The following is a 23401-nucleotide window of genomic DNA, read 5'->3' as shown; positions in this document are numbered from 1 at the left end:
CATTCAATGGCAGCTATAAGGATTTATCTGTTCTAATACCTTCCATGATATAAGGTTACTATGAACTGGCTTCATACTACAATAAAGCCATTGTAATCTTTTTAACAATTTCAAAAATGCTTCACTCTTGACTGATACCAGACTAAACAGAGTTCATAAGCAACAGGCAGTCATGTACTTATTCAAGTTCCATACTGGCTTATTACAAAAGCTGTTAATCATTTGGAGGCTATACTTTATCATAAATCAATCTGGTTTCTCTTCTCAATTACTCTACCCAGGATTTGAGAGAGAACAACATAAATACCTTCTGGTACTTACTTGTTCTCCCAGGGTTTTGCAAGATACTCTAACCCAGTGCTGGAAATGATTCCGAGATGTTGGAGGCCCAAATAAAGATAAACCAATACTTTCTGTATCTTCAGCAGTGATGTTCCTAAAGAATTTTGAAGGTTCTTGTACCCATGGTCTGGGTCCACCTTCAAACAACATGTCTTTGGAAGAACCCAAAGTTACCAAGGCAACAGAAGAAGGATCTATAGTCTGGAAATGAACAAAAGTTATACTCATGCATATATACCATGACATATATATACATACATATTATATATATATTTTATACTGAAATCTATCAGGTGACCATAGTTTATGTGACATTTTTCTCATTCTCTGTGGAAGAGCCATTTGATTATCATCATTTCTGTTTAGCCGATGATCTGTTCTCCCAAAAGTTTTATAAATATGGTTAATTCAGAATACAGGAGTATTAAAATGATTATCAACAATTAAAAGCAAACTTAGCTCATTAGGGCTATGCCCACAGTGCCCCAGGAACTCTGTTTTTCCTTCTATTGATAATTCTCCAATCTCCCCCTCTTATATTAACTGAGCTACTCCAGGAAGAAGAGATTCTGAGTAAAATCCTGGTCCCACTGAAGTAAATGGCAATCTTCTCATTGATTTAAATAAGGCCAGATTTCACCCTCTATCTTTTGAGACCCTTCAGGTTGATTAATCTCCCAGGTACAGCCTTTCTTCAGAACCTGCATTTTACACCCTGACTTTATTTACCCTACTAAATGAAACAAAGGTCTCACTTCAAAAGCCTACAGGAATACTAGAACTAATTCTGCATGGATTTAAATCCTAGCCCATCTCATTGACATTGCCTGCAGTGAAAATAAACGCAGAAATTGGTTTGACATTTTTAATACACAAAGAATCATCTGTTTCAAGTGTTCTACAACCTGATGTTAGTAAGACAGACCAAGACTGATCTGGACATAGGATGGTTCAATACTTTCTGTGAAAATTCATGCATGCTGGTTTGAGGGACATGGTTATAAAAGCTGGGCACAGACTAATTTTCACTCAACCCTCATAGGTTATTTTCATTGCACAGACATCCACATGTTGCCAAAACTGTAAAGTTTATTCATTCATGTGCTTTTGCTCTGTCCTTCTTGGCTCCTAACTATTTGTCTTCTTATGGCAGGGATTCTTCCACTTTTTCGCTCTGTGGACCACTTTGTAAGAGACATTTTAATGGAAGACAACTCCTCCCAATGTCTCACCCCTGCATTTTTACACATAAAAATATTTCATTATTCAAATGGTAACAACAAGGAATGGTACTATGGATCACTGCTTGAAAAACACAGTTCTAAGTTCTTTCTAAAGGCCCTGTCACAGTGCTATCTAAGCACTGGCTAATAATGAAAAGATAACAGAGTAATCCCTAAAGTTGTCTATCCTCCCCCTTCCATATACCCATGTCCCTTTTATTCATTGCTCCAGAAGGGAAGCACTAATGTCATATCTGGACTACTTCTAATGAATAACTAATATCTTAACTCAATGGGAGAGAAGATCTTTTATTCTGTTCTGGATATCTCAACATCCTCCTGTCTGAAAGATGTGCAAGGATCTCTTTTTTTTTTTTTTTTTTTTTAAAAGAGAAGACTTCTTTGATCTGATATGGAATCCATTTATTGCTTCTGTTAATTTCCCCAAACCTGGTGTATTCCACTTTGTAATCTCAATCTGTGTATTTTAACACCAAGAAATGAAACACTCATTCTTCAACTGATGTAATTCATATAACTTTTTCCCAGTTGAATGGACTCCCCATCCCCTTGTTAATACAATACCTATATTCACTTGTATAAACTCTTACATGTCAATTTAATCTTTCGAATTTACTACCTGTGCTGTGTTCAGTCTTCAAACACCCAACAGTTTACCTAGTTCATAGCTGCTGAACTGAAAATTTATGGCATCTTTGCCCTATAAAACTGTATTGGGAGTTAGGTTTTTTTATGTAGTACTCGGAGCTCAATTTAGAATACTTTATAAAAGTAAAATTGCAATAAATATAGCCAGTAATTAAGAAGATGGAATGATTATTGGCAAAGGCAAAGCAGAGTTCAAGGGATGGCAGTGGGACACAGCAGCAAACGGGCTCTTATTTTATTTTAACTGTGTTAATTAAGTATACTGGGTTAAGACTACTACTGTGTATTTCTAAATTGATCCCCACTTTCAGATTGTTGGACAGAACTTGCCCTTGTCCATAAATCTCTACAATGAGCCTTGGGGATGAAACACAAAATTAGTGTTTTAGTTCCATACTGGTGAAACAAGATTTCTTTTACTCTGATCAATGCTGCAGAAACAACTCTTGGACAGAATGTTATCTTTTAAATTGAAATCATCATTAGACATAAGAAAATTGATTTATTCCAGATTCTGAAACACTACTATCCTAACATGCAGCAGTGGTAGCCTCTGTGGATTCAGTCGTTGGCATCTAATCATGAAGCTGACACACTGTCCTATGCTTCTTAATCATTCCTTGGACTTGTGAACACTATCTTTTAAATGAGGGTCTTATTTCACTTTGTAACCTGTCCAATGGTGAAACACCTGTCACATTTTCATTGTTTGCAAGGAAAAAAAATACTCAGTTCCACAGAATATACAGGCCACCAGACTCTGCCTTTTTCCCAAACAATAGTTTTATGTGCTATGACTAAAGGGGTAATAAGCTATGCTTGCTTCTACCTATTGCTGTGGCCATGCAATTGTGACTGCTCTCATTAATAGCTTATTAGGCCAATTGTTAATCATTTTAAACAGACAGTTAGATACAAGGAAGGGTTTGAACCTCCCACCACTTCGAAGTTTACTGATGAGTAACTAACTAATTTAACAGTTACATTTTGGAGAAAAATATTGTATCTGAGTTCAGAAAGATTCAATTTCTTGAACTGATTGACAAGTCCAGATCCCTTTATAAACCTTGTACTATGTGTTATCATTTAGCAGCATACTTTCTCTATTTAATTCACCTAATAGCACCTTCATCTCCGAGGATTTTATATTACTGTTATTGAGATCTGCAATACATTGCCTTTGCTTCTTTACTGTGCTTTTTATATTTCCTTTTTGAAGAGAAGATGACTGTGGGCAAACTTAATATTCATGGAAGTTAGGGACTAGCAAAACTAGCTAGAAACAGGAATAGTCTGAACAGCATGTGCACCCAAGTTCTCCTACTCTAACATGAAATGTCCCTGGCCTCTGTTTGCTAGAAGCTGGGAATGGGCGACAGGGGATGGATCACTTGATGATGACCTGTTCTGTTCATTCCCTCTGGGGCACCTGGCATTGGCTACTGTCAGAAGACAAGATACTGGGCTAGATGGACATTTGGTTTGACCTAGTATGGCTGTTCTTATGTGTTCTTATATGCACCACTCTGCCAGCAAATCAACACTCATGCTGACAGTATCCCCTAGTCCTAGGTCTTTTCTTGAGTCCTGTCTATCTGTGATTGTTTTCAGATAGCACCAAACTTGTTTTCATTTCTGAACTAAGGAGAAACAGAAATATAGTGCACTAACCCACTACAGAATTCTACCAAGTCCTTTGTTTGGCTTGGAGCACTGATTTGGACAAGAAACATCTCAAAGACATCAGGGAAGTTGTGGCACAGAAATCAAACTGCTTGCAGTAAGTATTGGCACTGATTCAGAAAAGTACTTAAGCAGTGCTTAAGAGACATGATTACCTGAATTGGGACATCCCAAGTCAATGGACTATCTCATTTTCATATACTAGCACATAATATCAAATCTCAGTTAAGAGTTAAATGAATTTTCAAAAGTAGACTGTTTTAAGACCAGCAATTAAAGAGAATATTTTACTACAGGCGTACTTTTAGCGGTAGGTAGGCAGCAATGGTGATGCTAGCACTAAGGTGGACTTGACCATGAGTGTAACTAACAACAAGTGTCGTGTATCCTTGTGCCTCAGCTTTCACTCTGACTCCACTGCAAAAATCAGAACTTGGCTTAAGTCTCCCTGTCAAAAAACAAACAAACAAATTAGAGTAAACATTTGGGGAGAATAAGCGAGACACGTTAATACAGATTTTAATATAGCTTTCTTGACAGTATTACTTTTGTGCTAGAAATATGCAGGGAATATGTACAGATAATTTCAGTGACTGAATGGAGGAAATGCAATACCCATAGCTCTATTAAATAATGTATTGTCATTAGCCTCAAAACTGTCACCTTATGAAACACACAAACTTATTAAACTTCTTTTCCTTCCAAATTTTGCTAAAAGGACATTAGTCTTCTCTTTGGGATACAGAGTAATATAATTTGCTCTTTCTTTTAGCAGAGTATTTTTTCCCTGCTGTTCTAAATTGAAACTGGCTTGTAATTAAGCCAAAATAAAATGCACAGTTAAAACAAATGCACAGTTAAAACTGCACAGAGCATGATGTATTACCTAAACTCAAGTTAATGATTAAGTTTTAAGTTTTATCTAGGGGAAACTAAGTTGCTAGTTTCATGGCATGTGTCTGTTTGCTGACCCAGGTGTTTTGTGGGGTTTTCTTTTCTTCGCTCTCCTTTTTTCAGTTTGACTGGATTTTTTTAACAGAACAATGGCAATTAAGGTACATATACAAACTAGGTAGAATGACATTTAAAAGAGCTGCCTCTTCAGCAAGCAGATGCTGTAAGTCTAACAATAACTTCTTTGGCTGGCTCAATAATACAACACAAGGAAGAACTAACAAGAAGCAGGCTAACAAAGGATTGTGGGTGCAAGGTCCAGCAGACACCAGATGACAATAAAGTTGCTCAGCCTGTTAGTGCAGAAGGATTCACTAATGGCAAATTTAGAAGAGTTTGCACATTCCATATTCTGGTCAGACAAGTGCTATAATGGTGGAAACAGCTAGGGAAGCACCTGAGGAAATGCACGGCTTAAAATAGTAAGCTTCAGAAGGACAGTACTTTGGCCCTGCTCCAATGACTGCAGTGAATGGAATTTAAGAAATTGCTATCCTCGGCCCCCATTTCTCCCAGAAAACAAGCAAACAATCAGATGGGTGAACGGCTTAATAGAACTGAAAAGGGAACTTTATGCAAATTTGGGCAAGGTATCATAAGTGAAAGAGTTTGGTATCTTCCCATCAGCCAACGTGCCTCCCCAAAACCTGACTTAACTGATCATCTCTGGTGAGGAAACCATCAGGTTTGTTACAACAAGGACTTTGAAAAAACAGTGGAAAGGTCTGGGGTAGAGCAGCGTGTATGTGAGTCTGAACATTCCTCAGCGTACTCAGCTTATTTGTTGCCAGAGATTTTGGTATCCTTAAATATTAAAAGACAAAGAAATAAAAATGCTCCTCCATAAAAAAGAAAAGAGGCATCTTCAATATACAGAAATCTTGGACTACTATGGTCTCTGTATTTGCCGTTGGACATCTCTCTAGTTATCTGCCATGAATCCATTAAAATAGGCCATTACAAGTAGGTAAATGATTTACATTTGTAATATCTCTATTTGTCTTGTAACCTGAACTAAATATACATAGGGGTTTTTTTTTTTGTTTTGTTTTTTAAACTCACCTTGGAGTGGTCTGAAGACGCCGCGGTTTTCTACCTCCACGACTAAGTCAAAATGTGAACAATCGCTGAGTGTGACCATCTCACTGGTCTCAATATTCATTAGGCCATTAATCCTCAAGGGCAGCTCCAGTATCTGACCCACACGTGCTTCAACTTGACACGGCGTGAACTCCATGCCCCTAGGTTCAGTTACATATACCTGAGACAGACAAGAAAAAACAAGGAGGTAAGACACAGCTACATAAGGAACTAGAAAGAAAGTTTAAGACTCACTAATTATGTTTTCCTCCCAAACATCCCCTCCCAAGGACACCTCACCACAGTCAGCTTCCCTCTGAGAGAAGAGGGCTAGGAACAACCGTTCAGAGCCCCACCAGTGCTGTTCCCCAAAACTGATGGGGGTGGGAGGAGGGAGAGGGTGGCGCGAAGAAGCGTCTAGAAGCGTTCCCTAATGCCAGTCTAGAGATCTTTTCACAAGTGCACTGAAACCTGCACCTATTTTTAAGCACTATATAATCCGTTGCCAATTTTATTCTGGGATCATTTTAAAACATTGGACCTCCCCCTCCCCAAGCATAAGATACTGCCACAGATTCCGACAGAGGAAGTTTCTGAGCTGAAGTTCCACTGGTATAAGGGCTTGATCCAATCCCACTGAAGTCAGAGTCTTTCAACCAGTTTCAATGGGCTTTGGATCAAGAAAGGAGATGGCAGCAGTGTATGAGGGAAATGCTGGTGGGGGTTTATATTAATTTTTTCTTTAACTATGTTAACAGACTCTGATTAAGGGAGTCTTTTTTCAATAGTGTATTTATAAGAGATTGTCATTTTACTTACTGAGATTTCTGCTATAATACCAAAAAACCCCAAACTATACCAAGCACTGAGCACCCTTGACAATCTGGAGCTTGATCCTGCAACTTTTATTTATGCAGGTAATCTTTACGTGAGACGCACCTCTGAAATCAAAAGGGTTATGTGTGTAAATAAGAGAGGGAGCATCAGATCCTAGGAGTCTAGATGATCTGAAATGATTAATAGAACGTTTAAAGACATTATCTGAAGTGTTGATGAGCAGGCCCTTGAATGGTATTTGTTTGTTACTCCGATTTGTTACCCTCTCGCTAATGTTAACGAAATCATCACAGACTGATTGTAACACTTCATAACCATTGCTGTGATCAAAGCTTTTCATTTGCAGCATCTTTAACTTTTTAAACCATCTGCCAAAAGCTTCAGGGCAAATTTAGACCATATGGTATGGTGTTAAAACTGCAATCCTCATGGAACATAAATGACTATTCTTATAACTTGCTTATCAAGGTCAGCAGATAAAGCTCCTACCCCAAACACTTCAATTTATTCCAAACAGAACACACAACGTTTAACACGTTAGCAGAGACATTTAGTACCTTCACATGATGCTCAGTTTGCTCAGTGTACTGCTCTAAAAGCTTGCATGATAAGAAGCATTTTTTTGAGTTATTACCGTCTATAAACTTTTAATTGTATTTGGAAATACAGTTTTAATTAAAAACATCATTTCTGAACTTCCTGCAGGCAACTGTCATATTGCTAAAAGTGACATCTTTGGGACACAGATAATATGGGCGCAGTGTCACAGAAAGATTGTAAAGTAGGTCCCATCTTGCTTTAACACTGGTTTAACAGCCAGAAGAACATCACTTTTTACACATTTAAACACTATGTTTAATGTCCATTTAAACTACATTTTGTAGAATTGATGTAGTTAACTTAAAATACATTAAAAGCAAGCTGCTGCACCCTGCAAAGCCGGTGCAAATACAATTTTACCCAGCAAGTTTTGTTTCTAAAGATTTTTCCCAACACAGTCATATCAAACAAAAGTCTGGCTGCTTAAATAGCTCTCTTTTCATTACAGGACAGTATTGGAGAGTCTGACAAGCACATACTCTCTCACACTCTTGCCCGAAGGAGCTCTGAAGCAAACAAAGGTACAATGTAGAACCTGCAGGATTTTAGCTATGCTGGATACAGGAGGTCATAAAAGCGGTTAGGCATTTTGGGTCACCAGTGTCTGCAATTTTAATCTTATCAGTTCACTTCACATCAGCTGCTAAACTATATCCATGCACCTGTTATGCAGGTGCACTCTTCCAAGTCTACAAATGCTCTTCCGAACTCAACTGCCACCTTTTCTTGGAGATGGACAGCAATTTTCTTTTCTTCTTCTTTTTTTTTTTTTTTTTTAAAAGAAGACTCTCAGTTGGATGTAAGGGTGAAAGGTTCGCTTGCCAGACTGGGTCTCTCATTGCTTGGCATAAATAAGCATATTCCAGGTGAGGAGTTCTCTATTTATGACCATATTGTACACAAATATACAGGCTCCAGGTCTCAAAATAGTCAAATAATTCACACACAAACTTGCAGCTCTCAACCACCATCTCTTACTTCTACTGTTGGAGTTCAGGAGCAAGCTTTTACCCCTCAATTCAGGTTCTCTCTACAATGCTTAGCTTTTTAAAGCTATACTTCTACTCTGCCTTTTTCGAAAGCCTGCATTCAGGCCATGCTCATGCTTCAGAGGCTGAATTTCACTGAGGCTGATACAGACAAGAGTATGCCCATTTTGGCCCCAATCCAGCTTAAAAAGTTAAGCACATACTTACGTGCCATGCTAGACTGGGGCCGCCTGTATTCCTAAGAGCACCAAGAATGCCACACAACAGTCGAATACAATGAAAAATAATACCGTTTTTGAAGAAGGCAGAATGCAGTTACCCAGGTTAGAATCTGACCAGAACAACTGGGGCTACTGACTTCTCTTTTGTAAAATAAAATAAATAAATAAATAAATAAAATAATATGGTTTATCCATTCAATTTATTTTTTACCAGTTTATTATTCAGGATTACTTAAAGACAGTGGCCAGTTCTCCATTAAGGAACAGGGCACCATGTAAGTTCCCCCAAATGAAAACTTCCAAAGCTGCAAAAATGCTAGGAAAAAGTATTTAAATTCATGGAGCTCCACCATAAGCATTAAGTAGGGAATTTTCTGCTCCACCACTTCTTGTCAAGAGATTTTCTTGTAGGTAGATTGCGATGCTTGTTCCTAGATTTTTTTCCCACACTAGGTCACTACCCCAAGCAATGATTATTCTGGAAAAGCAGTAAGAATGGGTGTGGGTTTGCAGAGAGGTGACCAATGCTTCCAAATGCCTCCTGACTGAGGTATATTTTTTTGTCCCCTGTATCCGTGTGAAGCAATAACCCACAGAAGTAATCATGGTGTCTTTTCTAAACACAGTTTTAGCTTGTTTTGGGATCTGGAGCTCAACTGGGTCTGTCATGTGGGATTTTGTAAAATTCTGGCTTTCTATCCTTGCTGAGAAATGCCCATTCACCTGGATGGTATCTTTTATCATTTAACACAAGGGGAAAACAAACTAACTGTTTCTGGCAGAGGCTCTGCGGGAAAATAAACAGGTGTTTTTACTTAGGGTTATCAGGCCAATTGCTTGGCCTGCAGCTAGTAAGTGTGTGTTATTTTTTCAACATAAAGAATTCAACTGGGAAAAGCCTTTCCTGGGAGAGGAGGTAAAAGGACAGGCTAAATTTCATCGCTGGGACAGACATTAAAATAGTAATTAAAGAGATAGTCTGAGAGGAGCCACCAGTAGCGTGAGCTCTGACTCAACTTGCCCGCCACAGGGCATGGACGTAGAATTCTATGGGACATGTGACCAGGGATTGTGGTTTTAGAGACACTTTGCTCCTTGACTGACCGCTCTCCCTGCCTTCTCTACAGCCACTAAAGCCAACTTTCAAAAGTGACCAGAGAAAATACTGTTTACCTTCATTTCTCCATAGTGCAGTGGGTTCTGAACATCATTTGCCTGTATAACACTGACACCAATATCACTTCCAGTTGTCATGACTCCTTTGACTGTTACTGTAGCAACAGCCTGGTTAGAATAGGACCAACTGAAATTTCCACTTCCACCGTGAGCCTAAAACATGAAGGAAAAAATATTTAATTTGTATTAATATGGTGCCCTGTTCTCTTGGTTATCATCTACCCAAACTTCGGACATACTGCATAAAATGCTAGACACACTGAGTAGAGTTAAGAATGCTAGCACTGAAATACAATGAAACTGAGGCCCCAACACTTTAAATTAGCAGATTCCTGCCCTTCTTTCATTTTAATTTCAGATTTCTTCACACATGTACATTTTGCTCATCACTGCTGCTAATCTAAATGCCTATCTCTACCACTGCTGCAGAATTCTAATGCTCAAAGATCCCTGTGATTAATAGCACTTGCCGTCAGCATATCATTTCACAAGTCAGCACAACAGAGGCCCAGCATGTGTGATTGCTGTATTTTTCAAAACTCCGATTAACTTTCTGTTGCTGAAAGCCAAAGACAGTCAAGTGAACAATTTTAGGTCTCAGCGCAGCTAACCTACTGTACTATGGCAACTGGATTCTACCAACAGGAATTATTAAGAAGTCTAAAAAGCAAAAGAAGAGTGCAGAGAAAAGGAAACAAAAACTGATTTTTTGCTGCCATCACATCTTTATTTTTAGCCTGAAGGGTATGTTAGCAGATGTTTCTGTATCTGTACATCCAGCATACATACTGCTCCAGGAATTTATCCATCAGCAGTAAGTGATAGGTAGCAACATAGATTGCCCACACTTACCTTGGGCAATACAGAGGCCCGTACACTGTGTAGGTTACATCCTCAGCCAGGCTCTCTAAGGATTCAATCATTGCCAAACCTAGATATTCATGTCAAAAGGCACCATTCCCAAGAATCAGAGCTTTACACTTCATGAAGGATTTTAAGATAAATTGCCAGGATTTTAACTTTAGTTTCGTTTAGCGGAGCAAGTGGGAACAACTAATTATTCAGTCTTATGGTCTGTGCCACAAGAGAGATGAATGACTTTGCCCATTAAGTAGTATGGTAACTCTGTAGCTTATTGGAATCAAAGCAGAATACTATCTGCTGAAGTTCCACATTCACACTGAGTCAAGAACCACCGAGTTTGCCCCATCAGAAGTAACAATGTCATTCTCGATCTGTAACATTCTTATATAAAGAAAACCACTGCTATAGAATTCATAGTTTTTAAACTGCACTATGACAAGATATAAAAATAATTCTGTGGCAACATTGTGTTGCACAGCAAAAGATACCGAGAATAATTTGCATTTTTTTAAAAGACATCTTTTTCTCTATCACCCAGGTGCCGCTCTCCACATACTATGGTCAACCTGTGAGACAATGCTCCATAATGAGAGATGCAAAAAGAATAATGTCATATTGCAAGAAGCTTCAAATTATGTGGGGGTTAACTTCTGTAGCATAATAAACATTTTCTATAAACAGTTTCACGATTCAACGGATGAAAACCAAGTAAAATGAAAAACAAGGTTTGTGTGGGCAGTAATCATAGGTCTAAAAGGAGGAACAGCTGAGACACATGCAAGTAGACTCTTCCCAAAGGAATCAAAGAGGAGGCGATTTAATATGGTAGTTCCTTTTCTCTCGTGAGCTTCTGCACGGCCTATTAACGGAAAATCATCAGAAAAAAATGAAACTACTGGCCAAATAGGCAACAGTTGGAGTGGAACTTGGGGAAACAGGCCCAGTCTAGAAGGGTGAAAGCTCAGATTCCTTAGGATAATGCAGAATTATTTACTCAAAATGCTTTGGAGACATCAGGTATATCTGGATAAACAGAATTTCAGTTAAAATAGTCAGAAGACTGACTGTAAAAATGTTACCTTCTTATGTGTATGCAGAGTGACATCTTCTTACTAGGCAGCGAAAAAAAAGTGTTGCTACTTTTTACTCTAGTTACTACTGGACAGCTCAGGGAGAACACACTGGATTCTATCCTGACTTGCACATCATCCACAGACTTGTTAACTGGGCCCTACCTGCACAATTTGTATTACTGATGATGCACAAACCAGAAAAAACACAACTTGACTTTCAGATTCCTAGCTTCGTAGGGCTGACACTTGGCTTTCCTAAACTAAGTAAAGTAACATGATATTTAAACTCTCTTTTACATGTATTCAGAGCCAGTTTAGAAATCAAGAAATCAGTGACATAAAATAAACATGGAACCCCCATGATGCTATTTGGGCAGAAACACTTTTCAGAGATTAAACAAACTTTGGGATTAGTCCAAAGCCCACCAAAATCTCTGGGAGTTTATTCCTTGACTTAAAAGGGCTTGATCCGAAACGCACTGAGCAAGAGGTAGAGACTGATCTGAAAACAAGAATGGCAATAATAAACTGTCTACCGTAATTAATAACCAGTTGTAACTGAGCACTGACTGCTGTTGTGATAATTAAGCCTACAAATTTGCCCTAATTGTGAGGGCAGCCATGAGAAGTGAAAATTCATGAAGTGTCACAATAGCCTATTACAACAAGCATTGATAGGAAAAGCAAGATGGAAAGACTGATTTAGTAAAAAGAAAAAAGGCCTGTTGTTATAATACAAGGATTGTGTTAAGATTGTGACTGGTAAACATGAGGAGCAGAGGACCAGAAATCAATGAATCAAAATACGTGTGTCTGAAATTAGGTCTAACTGATGGACAAAATAATGAGGAGATGGGCTATTCCGCCCATCACTTCCTTTTGGGGTTCTTAAAGAAAGACTTTGGGAGAAAAATTGGTTCCTGGAGTGAGCTTCACTATCCTGGCTGCCACCCTCACCATCTCCTGAGACCCAGGACCTTCTTCATCCTAATCCTTAGAGAGGACTACCTGGGATGTCACACTTTGTCTCCTCCCACCTGAAATGTGTCCTTTTCCTTCACTACCTTATTTCCTCTTTTTCCCATCTCTCGCCTTTTTCCTGTGGTCTAATAAGAGTCTGGCTTAGCCAGGAAGATTGCATATTTTGCAACACTGCTGTACACCTGTGACCAGAAAGAGACAGCTCAAAGCAATGTCCTAAACAGTCTAATGCTAGTGTCATAAATATAAAGGGAAGGGTAAACCCCTTTGAAACCCCTCCTGGTCAGGGGAAAGCTCCTCTCACCTGTAAAGGGTTAAGAAGCTAAAGGTAACCTCGCTGGCACCTGACCAAAATGACCAATGAGGAGACAAGATACTTTCAAAAGCTGGGAGGAGGGAGAGAAACAAAGGGTCTGTGTGTGTCTATATTCTGTCTTGGCCGGGGATAGACCAGGAATGGAGTCTTAGAACTTTTAGTAAGTAATCTAGCTAGTAATCTAGTAAGTAATCTAGGTACGTGTTAGATTATGATTTCTTTAAATGGCTGAGAAAAGAACTGTGCTGAATAGAATAACTATTTCTGTCTGTGTATCTTTTTTGTAACTTAAGGTTTTGCCTAGAGGGATTCTCTATGTTTTGAATCTAATTACCCTGTAAGGTATCTACCATCCTGATTTTACAGGGGGGATTTCTTTATTTCTATCTACTTCTATTTTTATTAAAAGTCTTCTTGTAAGAAAACTGAATGCTTTTTTAATTGTTCTTAGATCCAAGGGTTTGGGTCTGTGGTCACCTATGTAAACTGGTGAGGCTTTTTATGTGGATTCCGTCCCGGCCATGGAACAATGGACCAGTTCTTTGTTCTCTCGCAGATACTTGAGGGGTCGTGGGATTTGCTAATCTGGTTTACCTTTGTTTTATAGACCTGGAGAAAGCATATGACCACGTTCCACGAGATGTCCTGTGGGAAGTGCTGTGGGAGTATGAGGTGTCAGTGCCGCTTTTGAATGCTATCTGGTCCCTCTATTCTCGGAGTGAGAGCTGCGTTCATATTCTTGGCATCATGTTGAGTTTGTGCTAAGTGGGCGTTGGACTCCACCAAGAATGCATCTTGTCACCACCGCTGTTTGTGATTTTCATGGACAGGACATCAAGGCACAGCTGAGCTATGGAGTGCATCCGGTAGAGGGACTCGGAGGTGGCATCTCTGCTGTTTGTAACTGATGTTGGCCTTCTTGCTTCTTCAGACTGTGATCTCCGACACTCACTCAAATGTTTTGCTGCTTAGTGTGAAGCGGTTAGGATGAGAATCAGCCCCTCCAAATCAGAGGTTATGATCCTCTCCCAGAAGAAAGTGAACTGCCCTCTCCAGGTGAGGGGGGAGCAGCTGCCCCAGTGAATAAGTTCAAGTATCTAGGGGTCTTGTTCATGAGTGATGACAAACGGGAGCGTGAAATCAACAAGCAGATTGGTGCGGCAGCAATGCGGGCACTGTACTGATCCATGATGGTGAAGTGGGAGCCGAGTTCTCGCCCAAGCTCTCTGTTTACAGGTCATTCTAGGTCCCCATCCTCACCTATGGTCATGAACTTTGGGTAATGGCCAAAAGGATGAGATCGCGGATACAAGTGGTGGAAATGAGGTTTCTCCACATGGTAGCTGGGCTTACTCTCCGAGATAGGGTGAGGAGCTCGGCTATATGGGAGCGCCTCGGAGTACAGCCACTACTCCTCTGGATCAAGCGGAACCAGTTGAGATTGTTTGGGCACCTGATAAGGATGCCCACTTGGGGCTTCCATTGGAACTTTACCGGGCACGTCCCACTGGGCGTAGGCCTCGAGGTCGACCCAGGACACGCTGGAGGGATTATATCTCCTGGCTGGCCTGGGAATGCTGGAGAATCCCCTAGGAGGCGCTGGAACCTGTTGTGGAAAAGGAGGTCTGGTCCTTCCTACTCTCCATGCCTCTCACCAAGAAAAGCGGAAGAAAGGAAGAAAGAAAGGAAGAAGACGACTTTCTCCAGCTAAGGGGAAAGGCAACAGGGGCTATGTTTAAAATGAAAGCCTTATTCAATATTTTACATTTCAAATGCTTTCACCTTCCCCCCTCCTCCTTTTCTGTATTTTCTATAAAATGTTAACAAGGATTTGTCATGGCCTGTTTGCCATGGTACCAAGCAGGCTGAGGTCTCTGTACACCAACCCCCAAACTTTGTTTACCATTGGACAGTCAGGATCATTGTAACCCCTGTGACTCTCTGGGCCCCTTTATTCCATCTAAATTAATACAATGCTGCTGTAAATGTAGATTAGGTAAAACTTGTCAGTAGACCCACTTTATAATTTAAGGAAATCAAATCAGAACATCTAAAGATTTATTTTTTATGAAAATCACTGTAACCAGTTGGACATTTAATATCGCGCTAACCACCATGATGGCATAAAAAAAAAAGATTAAAAGAAGAAACAAAGGACCATTTTGAAAGAGCATGCGCCAAATGTTCAACTCTCCAACGGGGACAACCAACTTGAGTTACAGTGTTGTAACAGAAATGTGCAACAATGCAGGGTGTTTTTATGTGGTTATGTATAGGGTAACTGAGTATGAGCTGAATTCTGGTCTCTCACAAGTGAAAATCCAGTTGAAGCCAATGAAGTCAATGGTGTCATTACAGATTTACACCACTGTGGAAGAGCAGAATTTGGCCCTGTACGAAGTGCAAAAATAAGCCATTCAAATCTCTTGTTCTACCATATGTAGGCTGCTCCGTATCTTTTCCTGGACAGTTTGATCAGAGAAAAGACTCATCTCTCAGCATACACATATGCCAAGTGGATAGACAGGAATTGCACATGTAATATTTTTGAGGCCAAATGTGTTGGGGAATCTTCATTTAGCGACCGTCTCAAGGGTTCAGATTTTGAAAGCAGTATACAAAAAGGTTCCTGATTTAAGGATACAGTCTGAACTGGAGAAAAACAAAACAAATACTGTTTGCTTTGTAAACTCTGCTTCCAGTGGAGCACATTCAAAAGTTGGTTTGGTTTAATAGTGTGCCCTGGCAAGCGTGGCAGCATGAGAAGGACAGGAGGAGTACAAGAAAGGAGAATTTTAAAAACACTGTTGTTGCATCTACGGTAAAGACAGCTTTGGCCTTTCCCTTCCAATAACCATGCTATTGGGATAGCCAGGGAGATAGGCAGGGAACGAAGAATGCCAATGTCAATGCTCTACGGAGTTGCTCACTCATCTTAAGATGGCTTCTTGGCAGTCAGTCACTATGCCAACTAATTCAGGGAACCTATTTGTAATAAATTAAGTGCCTCTCTCATTGCCTGAAATCTGTCACACTCAATTATCATTAAGTTTGGCTTTTTTGTAATTATGCTTTACTTTAAAAGGTACCAACAACAGAGACAAAAATAAGAGGTGCAACTCTTTTTAAAGCAGTTACCAGTCAGTGCAACTGAACTCCAGTGAAATTCCACCAAACACACTTTTAACGTGAACACGCCTACAGCATCCAGAGTTAATATGTAGCAGCAGATTCCCCAAACAACTACTGGCCTCACTGAATCTGCCAGAGTGACACTTCCTGCATTTAGATGGCTTCCTTAGCATACCTTTATTGTGTACTGATAGGCTCCTGCCTTTGGCTGCCATGGAAATGTCAAAATGCTTGGAGAAAGGACAATGGGAACATAAATTTCAACTTCTTGCTGGTTTCGTACTGGTACAGGCAATGTATGAACACCTCCATCCTATAATAAGTAACAGCGTGTATAATTATAAATGACATTCATAGCACTTTTTAGAAGAATATTCTGTATTTATTTATAATTAGGTTACTGAGGAAACACACCTACACACACACAAAAGGATATATTTAGCACCATTTTTTTTTTTTTTTTTTTACTATTAGCTCTGCACTTCCTGTGAGCAAATTAGCAACTCATTGGAGTAATGCCTACTCTAAATTAGATAAATATTACCACTGTCATTACTCTGGAGCCATAGATGAACATGGAAATTTACTGGCAAATTAAGTAACAAGGAGCCCACTTACCCCTTCTCCACTCCTTGTACTTCATAACCCTTCTTCACACCCTGCTCAGCCTCCTACCTACTACATCCTGTTCAGCGGGAAAGGGGCGGATTGTGGGTGGAGAATAATGCATCTATGCCCAAGGAAGGGATTGTTAATACCATACTCTGAAACTGGCTGTTACGTTTCCATCAAGAGCCTTCCATGACTATGATTCCCAATGAAGATGTCATTCCCCCTGCTGGGGTTCTGAAAGCACTGCAACTCTCGCAGACCTTAGGGAGGCCTTTTCAGAGAAGCTGACAGAGAGAGGCCGACTGCCTGAAGCAGAGGGTAGAATTGGTTCATCACTTTCAAAGAGCGGCTAGGAAAAGATTTGAGAACAAACGTGTCTAGGTATTTGAACCCCGTCAACTTTCAGACATAAAACCAAATTGCTGAATGGGGAGGAACCCTTCCAAACTGAAGTGCCCTGGTGGCTGCATACTTGGCAGCCACCAAGACTGGCCCGGTAGCAGAAAAGTTTAATCCATGTTAGTTTTTAAGAGGCTTGTAGGCTGGTATGTTTGGCAGGTCCTCTTTCTAGCATTTAATGATCACTTACCAAATGACAGAAAGTGTCCCAAAATTTAATGTCATGCACAGCAGGACCAGGACATGGCACAGTGAGTCAGAATTTCCCTACACACAGTAGTGAGCCTTGACATTTACTCAGAGTGTGTGACTGGGCCCTAAGTCAGCACCCTGCTACAAGCCATGCCCACGTATTCTGGATAGCTACCAGGGAAGAAATTCAGAGCAGTGCATTTCAATCACTCTAAACAAGAGGTAAATGGCCCACAATTAGGAATCAATCTTGCAAGCCTTACTCAGGCAAAACATCTATTATTCATTATATCTATTTTTGTAGCATTCAGGAGTCCCACCTACAGACCAGGACCCCATTGTGTTAGGCACTGTACAAACACAGAACAAAAACACTTTGTTGAGCATTTTGCTTAAGTAAGGAATTCAGGCTCTGCCCCCTTGTCCATTTATATATATTCTTATTTTTGTGTGGCTTAGTCACTTAATTCCTATTTTTGCTTTCAGAGGAGTATACCAATAAAAAGATTCTGACGTGTGTGTATTTGATAATTTTTCTAAGCATATGAGCAAACTGGAACATTTCTTAGTAAGACATACCTGATCTACTACAGATGTTAAAGCAGCATCGATAATAGTTTGACCCTTCTTTATTGCTTTCACATAGTGATATGATCCATTCAGAGAGGATTTCAGAATCTCAAAATATTCTTCAGACAATTCTGTATTAATTCTGATATTCTGAAATTAAAATATATTGCTTATGTGTTGCCATGGATTAACAACATTGAGGAGTACATTTCAGGACAGCCAAAAAAAGTATTCTGTTAAAAAAAAATAATCAGAAAATCCAACCAGAGGAAAAAAAAAAGTCACACTACACATATATGGTCAATTTACAAACAAATAAATCCCCAAATATCCAACCTTCCTCTCAGATAAATAAATAAAATTAAGCTAAAAGTTCCAAGTTTCGGTGCTTCAGATTAGAAAGCTAAATAAGGTTTTCAGATGTGCTGAGCACAGACAACTTCCAAAACAGATCACTCATGTAGGTGAATGAATATGGATTCAGATGCCTAACCGGAGGTACTGAAGTTTGAAAATGTTGACATAAATAATGTAAGCAAATGTTGTAAAGTTACATTGTATAACTATATATAGTTCAAACAAGCATATCTGAAATTCAGGCATATAAGAGGGTTCCCTCCCCCCCCCCCCCTTTGAGACAGACATCATCCGGTGCATCAAGGTCATCTTACTGGTTTCCTATGGGACAGAGTACTAGCATCCAAAAACACTTCTATCATAATTTAAGAGAATTTATTTCCATCAAAAACAACCTGTAATGTGGCAGGAAAGGACAGCACTACTTCTATCACTAAACTAATCAATTCAGATTTTACAATCTCCAATTTACAATTTCTCTATGTTGTCATCCTTAATACGCAAGGAAATATATGAATTATTTCCCTAACAACAAATTTCTTCATAATTTGGGTTAAAACTTACACTGGTGCAGCTATGTGGTATGGGGTGTGAAAACACCACACCCCTGAACAACACAGCTATGCCAACACACACACACCCCCCACCCCAACATATACACAGCTATGCCGACAGAAGACTGCTTGTGTTGGTGTAGCTGATGTGCCTGTGGTGGTGTTCCTCCTACCCTGGAAGGAAAACTCCTCCTGTCAATATATGTTGCATCTACACTGGGGGGCTACGTCTGTGTAATTATGTAAACTTACTCCTAAGACTAGAGAAGAAACACCTTTAACAAGAGGTTCAAAAAAGATTCAATACCTTGAAAATGTCTGCTAACTACACTTGGTGCTCATCCTTACTGGCTGCACTGGTTTGGAAGTTTCATTCTATCGTAAACTTGCAGAGATGCAGCCAATGTTCTCTCCGTTTTTCTGTCACGTGTGCTAAGATGTGTCCCCTGACAGAGCTACCCAGCAGGCTTTTTAAGAACAAAAAATATACACTTTCCAAGTCTGTGTAAGTAAAGGGCTGCTTTGCTAATTTCACAAAATTTTTTACAGATTTGCTAGACACACAACATCCAGTAACACAGAATAGAAACATACGCTAACACTGTACTTACATCAGATAAATACACCTTATTGCTTGATTTGTCATATGTTTCTATTGTAATTTCATAAAGTCTGCCTGTTTCTAGGACCCATCTGTCACCAGGATGAATTGTAAATCCTGTAAAACAGAAAACATTCAACAGCATAGACCAGAAGGCCATTTATGTGATGAACTATTATGTATCATATATTCACAAACATTTTGTTCATAAAATTTAAAGATGTGCTTTAATTGCTAAAGACTAGTGGTGGGGAAACAGAGAGGAAATCAAGTTAAAGCCAAAATTGCTTAATATGAAACATTTTCTTATTAAAAAGACATTTCTACTAACTACGATTTATATATGTGAGCAGGTACAGGTACTTAGATACCATATGCACCAATACTGCAGAGAGGCACTGATACAGATACATAGTCTGAGAATTTGTTAAAGAAATAAACACTCCGAAGAGTAACAGCAAATACTAACCTAAATACCCAGGATCCACAACATAGATAGTGCTGTTTGGTAATCTGGAAACACTTTGCATGCGAATACCTGCAAGCTCAGTAAAGGAACTAAAAGGTTTTGAAAGAAGAACATTAAAACTAACTTTTGGCTAGGGCTGCTTTCATGTTATTTAAAACTGACTCCATGTTCCTGAAAAGAAGGACAAAAAAATGCTACCTCCCTTAAAAGAGTGAGCATTTCCAGATTATACTGGTTTACAACACACAAACACACATACTCTCTCTGTCCCTCCTCCTCCCTCCCACTAAGGTAACAGGCAAGATAATGTAATGGATCTTTTCCAGCCCTAAAGCCCTAATTTCTAGGAGCATGTCAAGGTATCTTGAGGTAGTGCTGTGACTGAACTCACAGCAATGTTGCTTTCTATACCTCTGTCAGCTAGTGCTGATTTTCAGACCACTGGGCAAAGCCTGGAGAGTTTTATCCTGGTGTGTGGCAGAGAGTGGAAAATCTGCCTTCTGACATCAGGCACTGAATGCTGAACTAAAGAGCACCCCACAGAAAGGATATTTTTGTGCCCCAGCACTAGGTTAATTTGTCCCTGCTGCAATGCAGTTACCGTTGATGTTGCCTGATCCAGCTTGGCAACAGGCCGAGCCGGATCTCCCTCAGGACCCAGGATGTTGTTCTGAAGCTGCAGTTCATAGTGATCTGAAGGCATCATTAATTCTGTACATGAAGCAAGAAGACATATGAAACAACACAAGCCAATGTGTCACTGTTTGGACCCTGTTAATTATTACTGATTAATTTTTTATTTGATGCCTAGCACACATTAAATCGGCGCTTTAAATAGTTTTGTAGTAATTTTCTACACCCAGGCATGAAGCATAATGTAAGCTAGGTGAATAAAATAATATTTTTTTCCCATTGCTGAAGCCTCCAACTAAAATTGCCTTCCTGCTTAAAGGAGAACGACATCTTAGTCTTGGCAAAGGGAACTTTTCACATGAGCAACTGAAATCCAAGCTGCTGTACCCCATACAGCCAGCTAGAAAGCTGAAGTAAGTCTAAGTGAATACATTATTTCATATCTGGTTTCTTAAAATAACTCCCATCAACAATATTGCAAGTGTCTTGTACTTGTACCTGTATCTTATAAACAAATCTCCTCATCCTCTGAAATTGGTATGCAGCTAGTTCAACCCTTTTCCAATTTTCATATTAATGTGCCAAGAAAATGGAGTAACATCTAAATCAGGCATTTCACAAAGTGAGTGAGGCCTTTCTGTGGAAAACAAATGTACTAAAAATTCAAATGTTTCCCAATATGAAAGACAGATGAACTTGTTTGAATAATACAGACCTGGGTCCCAAACTTGCAAACTGTTATAAATGTGCTCACAGTTATGCACATGACTAATCCTTAATAGGACTACTCCTACACAGAAGATAAGCATATGCGTAAGTGTTTGCATGATGAGAGAAAGGGGAGAGATAAAGGATATCTCATCATAATTTTGATTATGAAAGTTAAAACAAACTAAGTTGAATTTAAGACCATTTCCTTATCAGTATACACAATATTTTAATTTTCCACTTATAGGTGAAAAATTCACACTGAATGTGGAATATTAAGAAAAATGGAAGAAGACAAACCTGTAATCTTGCCTTGTCTTATTTTCTGAACTTTATATTGAAGTGATGTTCCTACCAGCAGGTAGATATCATAAGCTGGATTTAGAAGAATGTTTTCCAAAATAAGCAACCTGACTTCTGCAGGATGTACATTCTATTGGTTAAAAGAAAAAACAAAAGCCACATTTTAAAGTTACAAACATATCTATTTTAATAAAGCTTCATAATCCACAAATTAAAAATATGTATAAAGTTATTTCTGTCCTGAAGAACAGTTTCACACCAACACTTTTCTAATGGCAATAGAACTCAGAGCACATAGTGGGGCACAGAAGCACAGCTTCACTTTGCACCATCAGCAATGGATGTTAAAGGAGATAAGCAAAATAAGACATTTGAACATATCTGAGCAGGGTCAAACCAACAAACAGTTAACTTAATGATTAATGTGTAAAATATCAAGTGATAATACAAAGAAGAGGTCTCAGATATACAGAGATGAGGAAAGATCATGAAAGAAGACAAGCATCAATAAATCAATAAACAAACAAATAAATAAAACTGCCCAGGGCATTAGAGACAAGGCAATCAAAATATTTTGGTCACAGTCATTCCTCTCTAATCATTACAATAGTACTTGTTGTGCACCTCTTATTTAAGATCAACCAGTGTTTTCATAAAGCCTTCCACAATTGCTCTCAAAATTTCATAACTTGAAAAATCTCAACGTTGGCACACTTCTGGGGCTTTGGGCTTGTTTGAAGTGTACCATTTAATAAATATTGATGGCTAAGAATATCACATGACTAGACAGAAAAAGACTGGATTTCAGTGAAAGAATATACACGTCTTCTGCAGCGCTGGAAAAAGGTAAGTGTATCATAAACTTTTGTATCTGTTTGTGCGCTGCAGGGAGCATTTTTATAAGGGTCCAAGCAGATTAAATGTAGCAGCACTCCAAAAGTCTGTACTGTACCATGCATCATACCAAACTGTTACAGATCTTTTTTTTTTTAAAATGACTTCCCAGAATAGGACAAGCTCAGTAGGTATTTGTTACAAGTGTTTTTCTTTTTATACTACAGTGCAGCAAACATTGATATTCTCTAATTGCATGACAGTTTTGAAATGCTTCAGAAGAGACATTCGGGTGTATTAAATGCAGAATACTTTTATGAAGAACTGGCACTTACATATTTACCAGATAGACTTAAGAGTGGATTCTCCCATTTTTCAAGTACTGGGAATTTTTTTTAACCTTATCACACATTTAAAATCCCCCCACCTATATTCCAATCTATGGCCTAGATTAAAAACTGTACACATTGTTAAAGCCTGCAGTTCTACATTGCCTACAAGCCTACATTTCTTGAGGGTGGGACAGTGAAGAAAAAAGTGAGGCTTTTGGGAGGAAATTGCTGTTAAATACTCAAGGAAGCTTGAAGGCGGCCAGTTTTAGTTTATTGGCAAAGTAACACGTATTGCCATGTGAGAGGCTACATAGTGAGCTACTGTGCAGCAAGCCGGGGTGTGACTCTGCAGCACATCATCTTGCGATGCAGTAACATCCGATGTGGACGCTGCTACGGTGCACTGAAAGTGTGGAGTGTGGCTTGGCTTAAACGTGCTACATTTGAAAGTATAGTATGCTAACTTTCAGTGCACCACAGCCATGCCTACATGGATCTTGATTCACAGAGACCTGGTGTGCTGTAGATTCACCCTGGCTTGCCACGCATTAACTTGCTCTCTAATTTGCCAACTATCCCTTTCACAAACCAGTGCCAACAGTGCCACAGAGTGCACTGGCATAGCCACTACTCCCAGCAGAAAAGTTTCCGAGTTAACAACACCGTCCCTGACCTCCAGCTCAATCCAACTGGCCAT

At 39.3% G+C, this 23401-nt stretch overlaps 1 protein-coding gene across 3 annotated transcripts in view; it reads right to left on the bottom strand.

The window, feature by feature from the left end:
• The window catches only part of NUP210 (nucleoporin 210), a 117703-nt gene that overhangs the window by 57355 nt on the left and 36947 nt on the right, over positions 1-23401 (bottom strand). For all 3 annotated transcript variants that reach the window (XM_073352190.2, XM_073352193.2, XM_073352191.2), the window contains exons 6-15: positions 21536-21668; positions 20447-20605; positions 19895-19963; positions 19436-19542; positions 17923-18063; positions 16316-16453; positions 9772-9927; positions 5934-6132; positions 4220-4365; positions 322-543 (exon numbers count right to left, since the gene is read on the bottom strand). In XM_073352190.2, the coding sequence (XP_073208291.2) occupies positions 322-543; positions 4220-4365; positions 5934-6132; positions 9772-9927; positions 16316-16453; positions 17923-18063; positions 19436-19542; positions 19895-19963; positions 20447-20605; positions 21536-21668 (1470 nt within the window). The remainder of the gene's footprint in view (positions 1-321; positions 544-4219; positions 4366-5933; positions 6133-9771; positions 9928-16315; positions 16454-17922; positions 18064-19435; positions 19543-19894; positions 19964-20446; positions 20606-21535; positions 21669-23401) is intronic.

Source organism: Lepidochelys kempii, chromosome 7 (assembly GCF_965140285.1).
Source record: "Lepidochelys kempii isolate rLepKem1 chromosome 7, rLepKem1.hap1, whole genome shotgun sequence".
NCBI lineage: Eukaryota > Metazoa > Chordata > Testudines > Cheloniidae > Lepidochelys > Lepidochelys kempii.
This window is presented reverse-complemented; position numbering and strand designations above follow the sequence as displayed.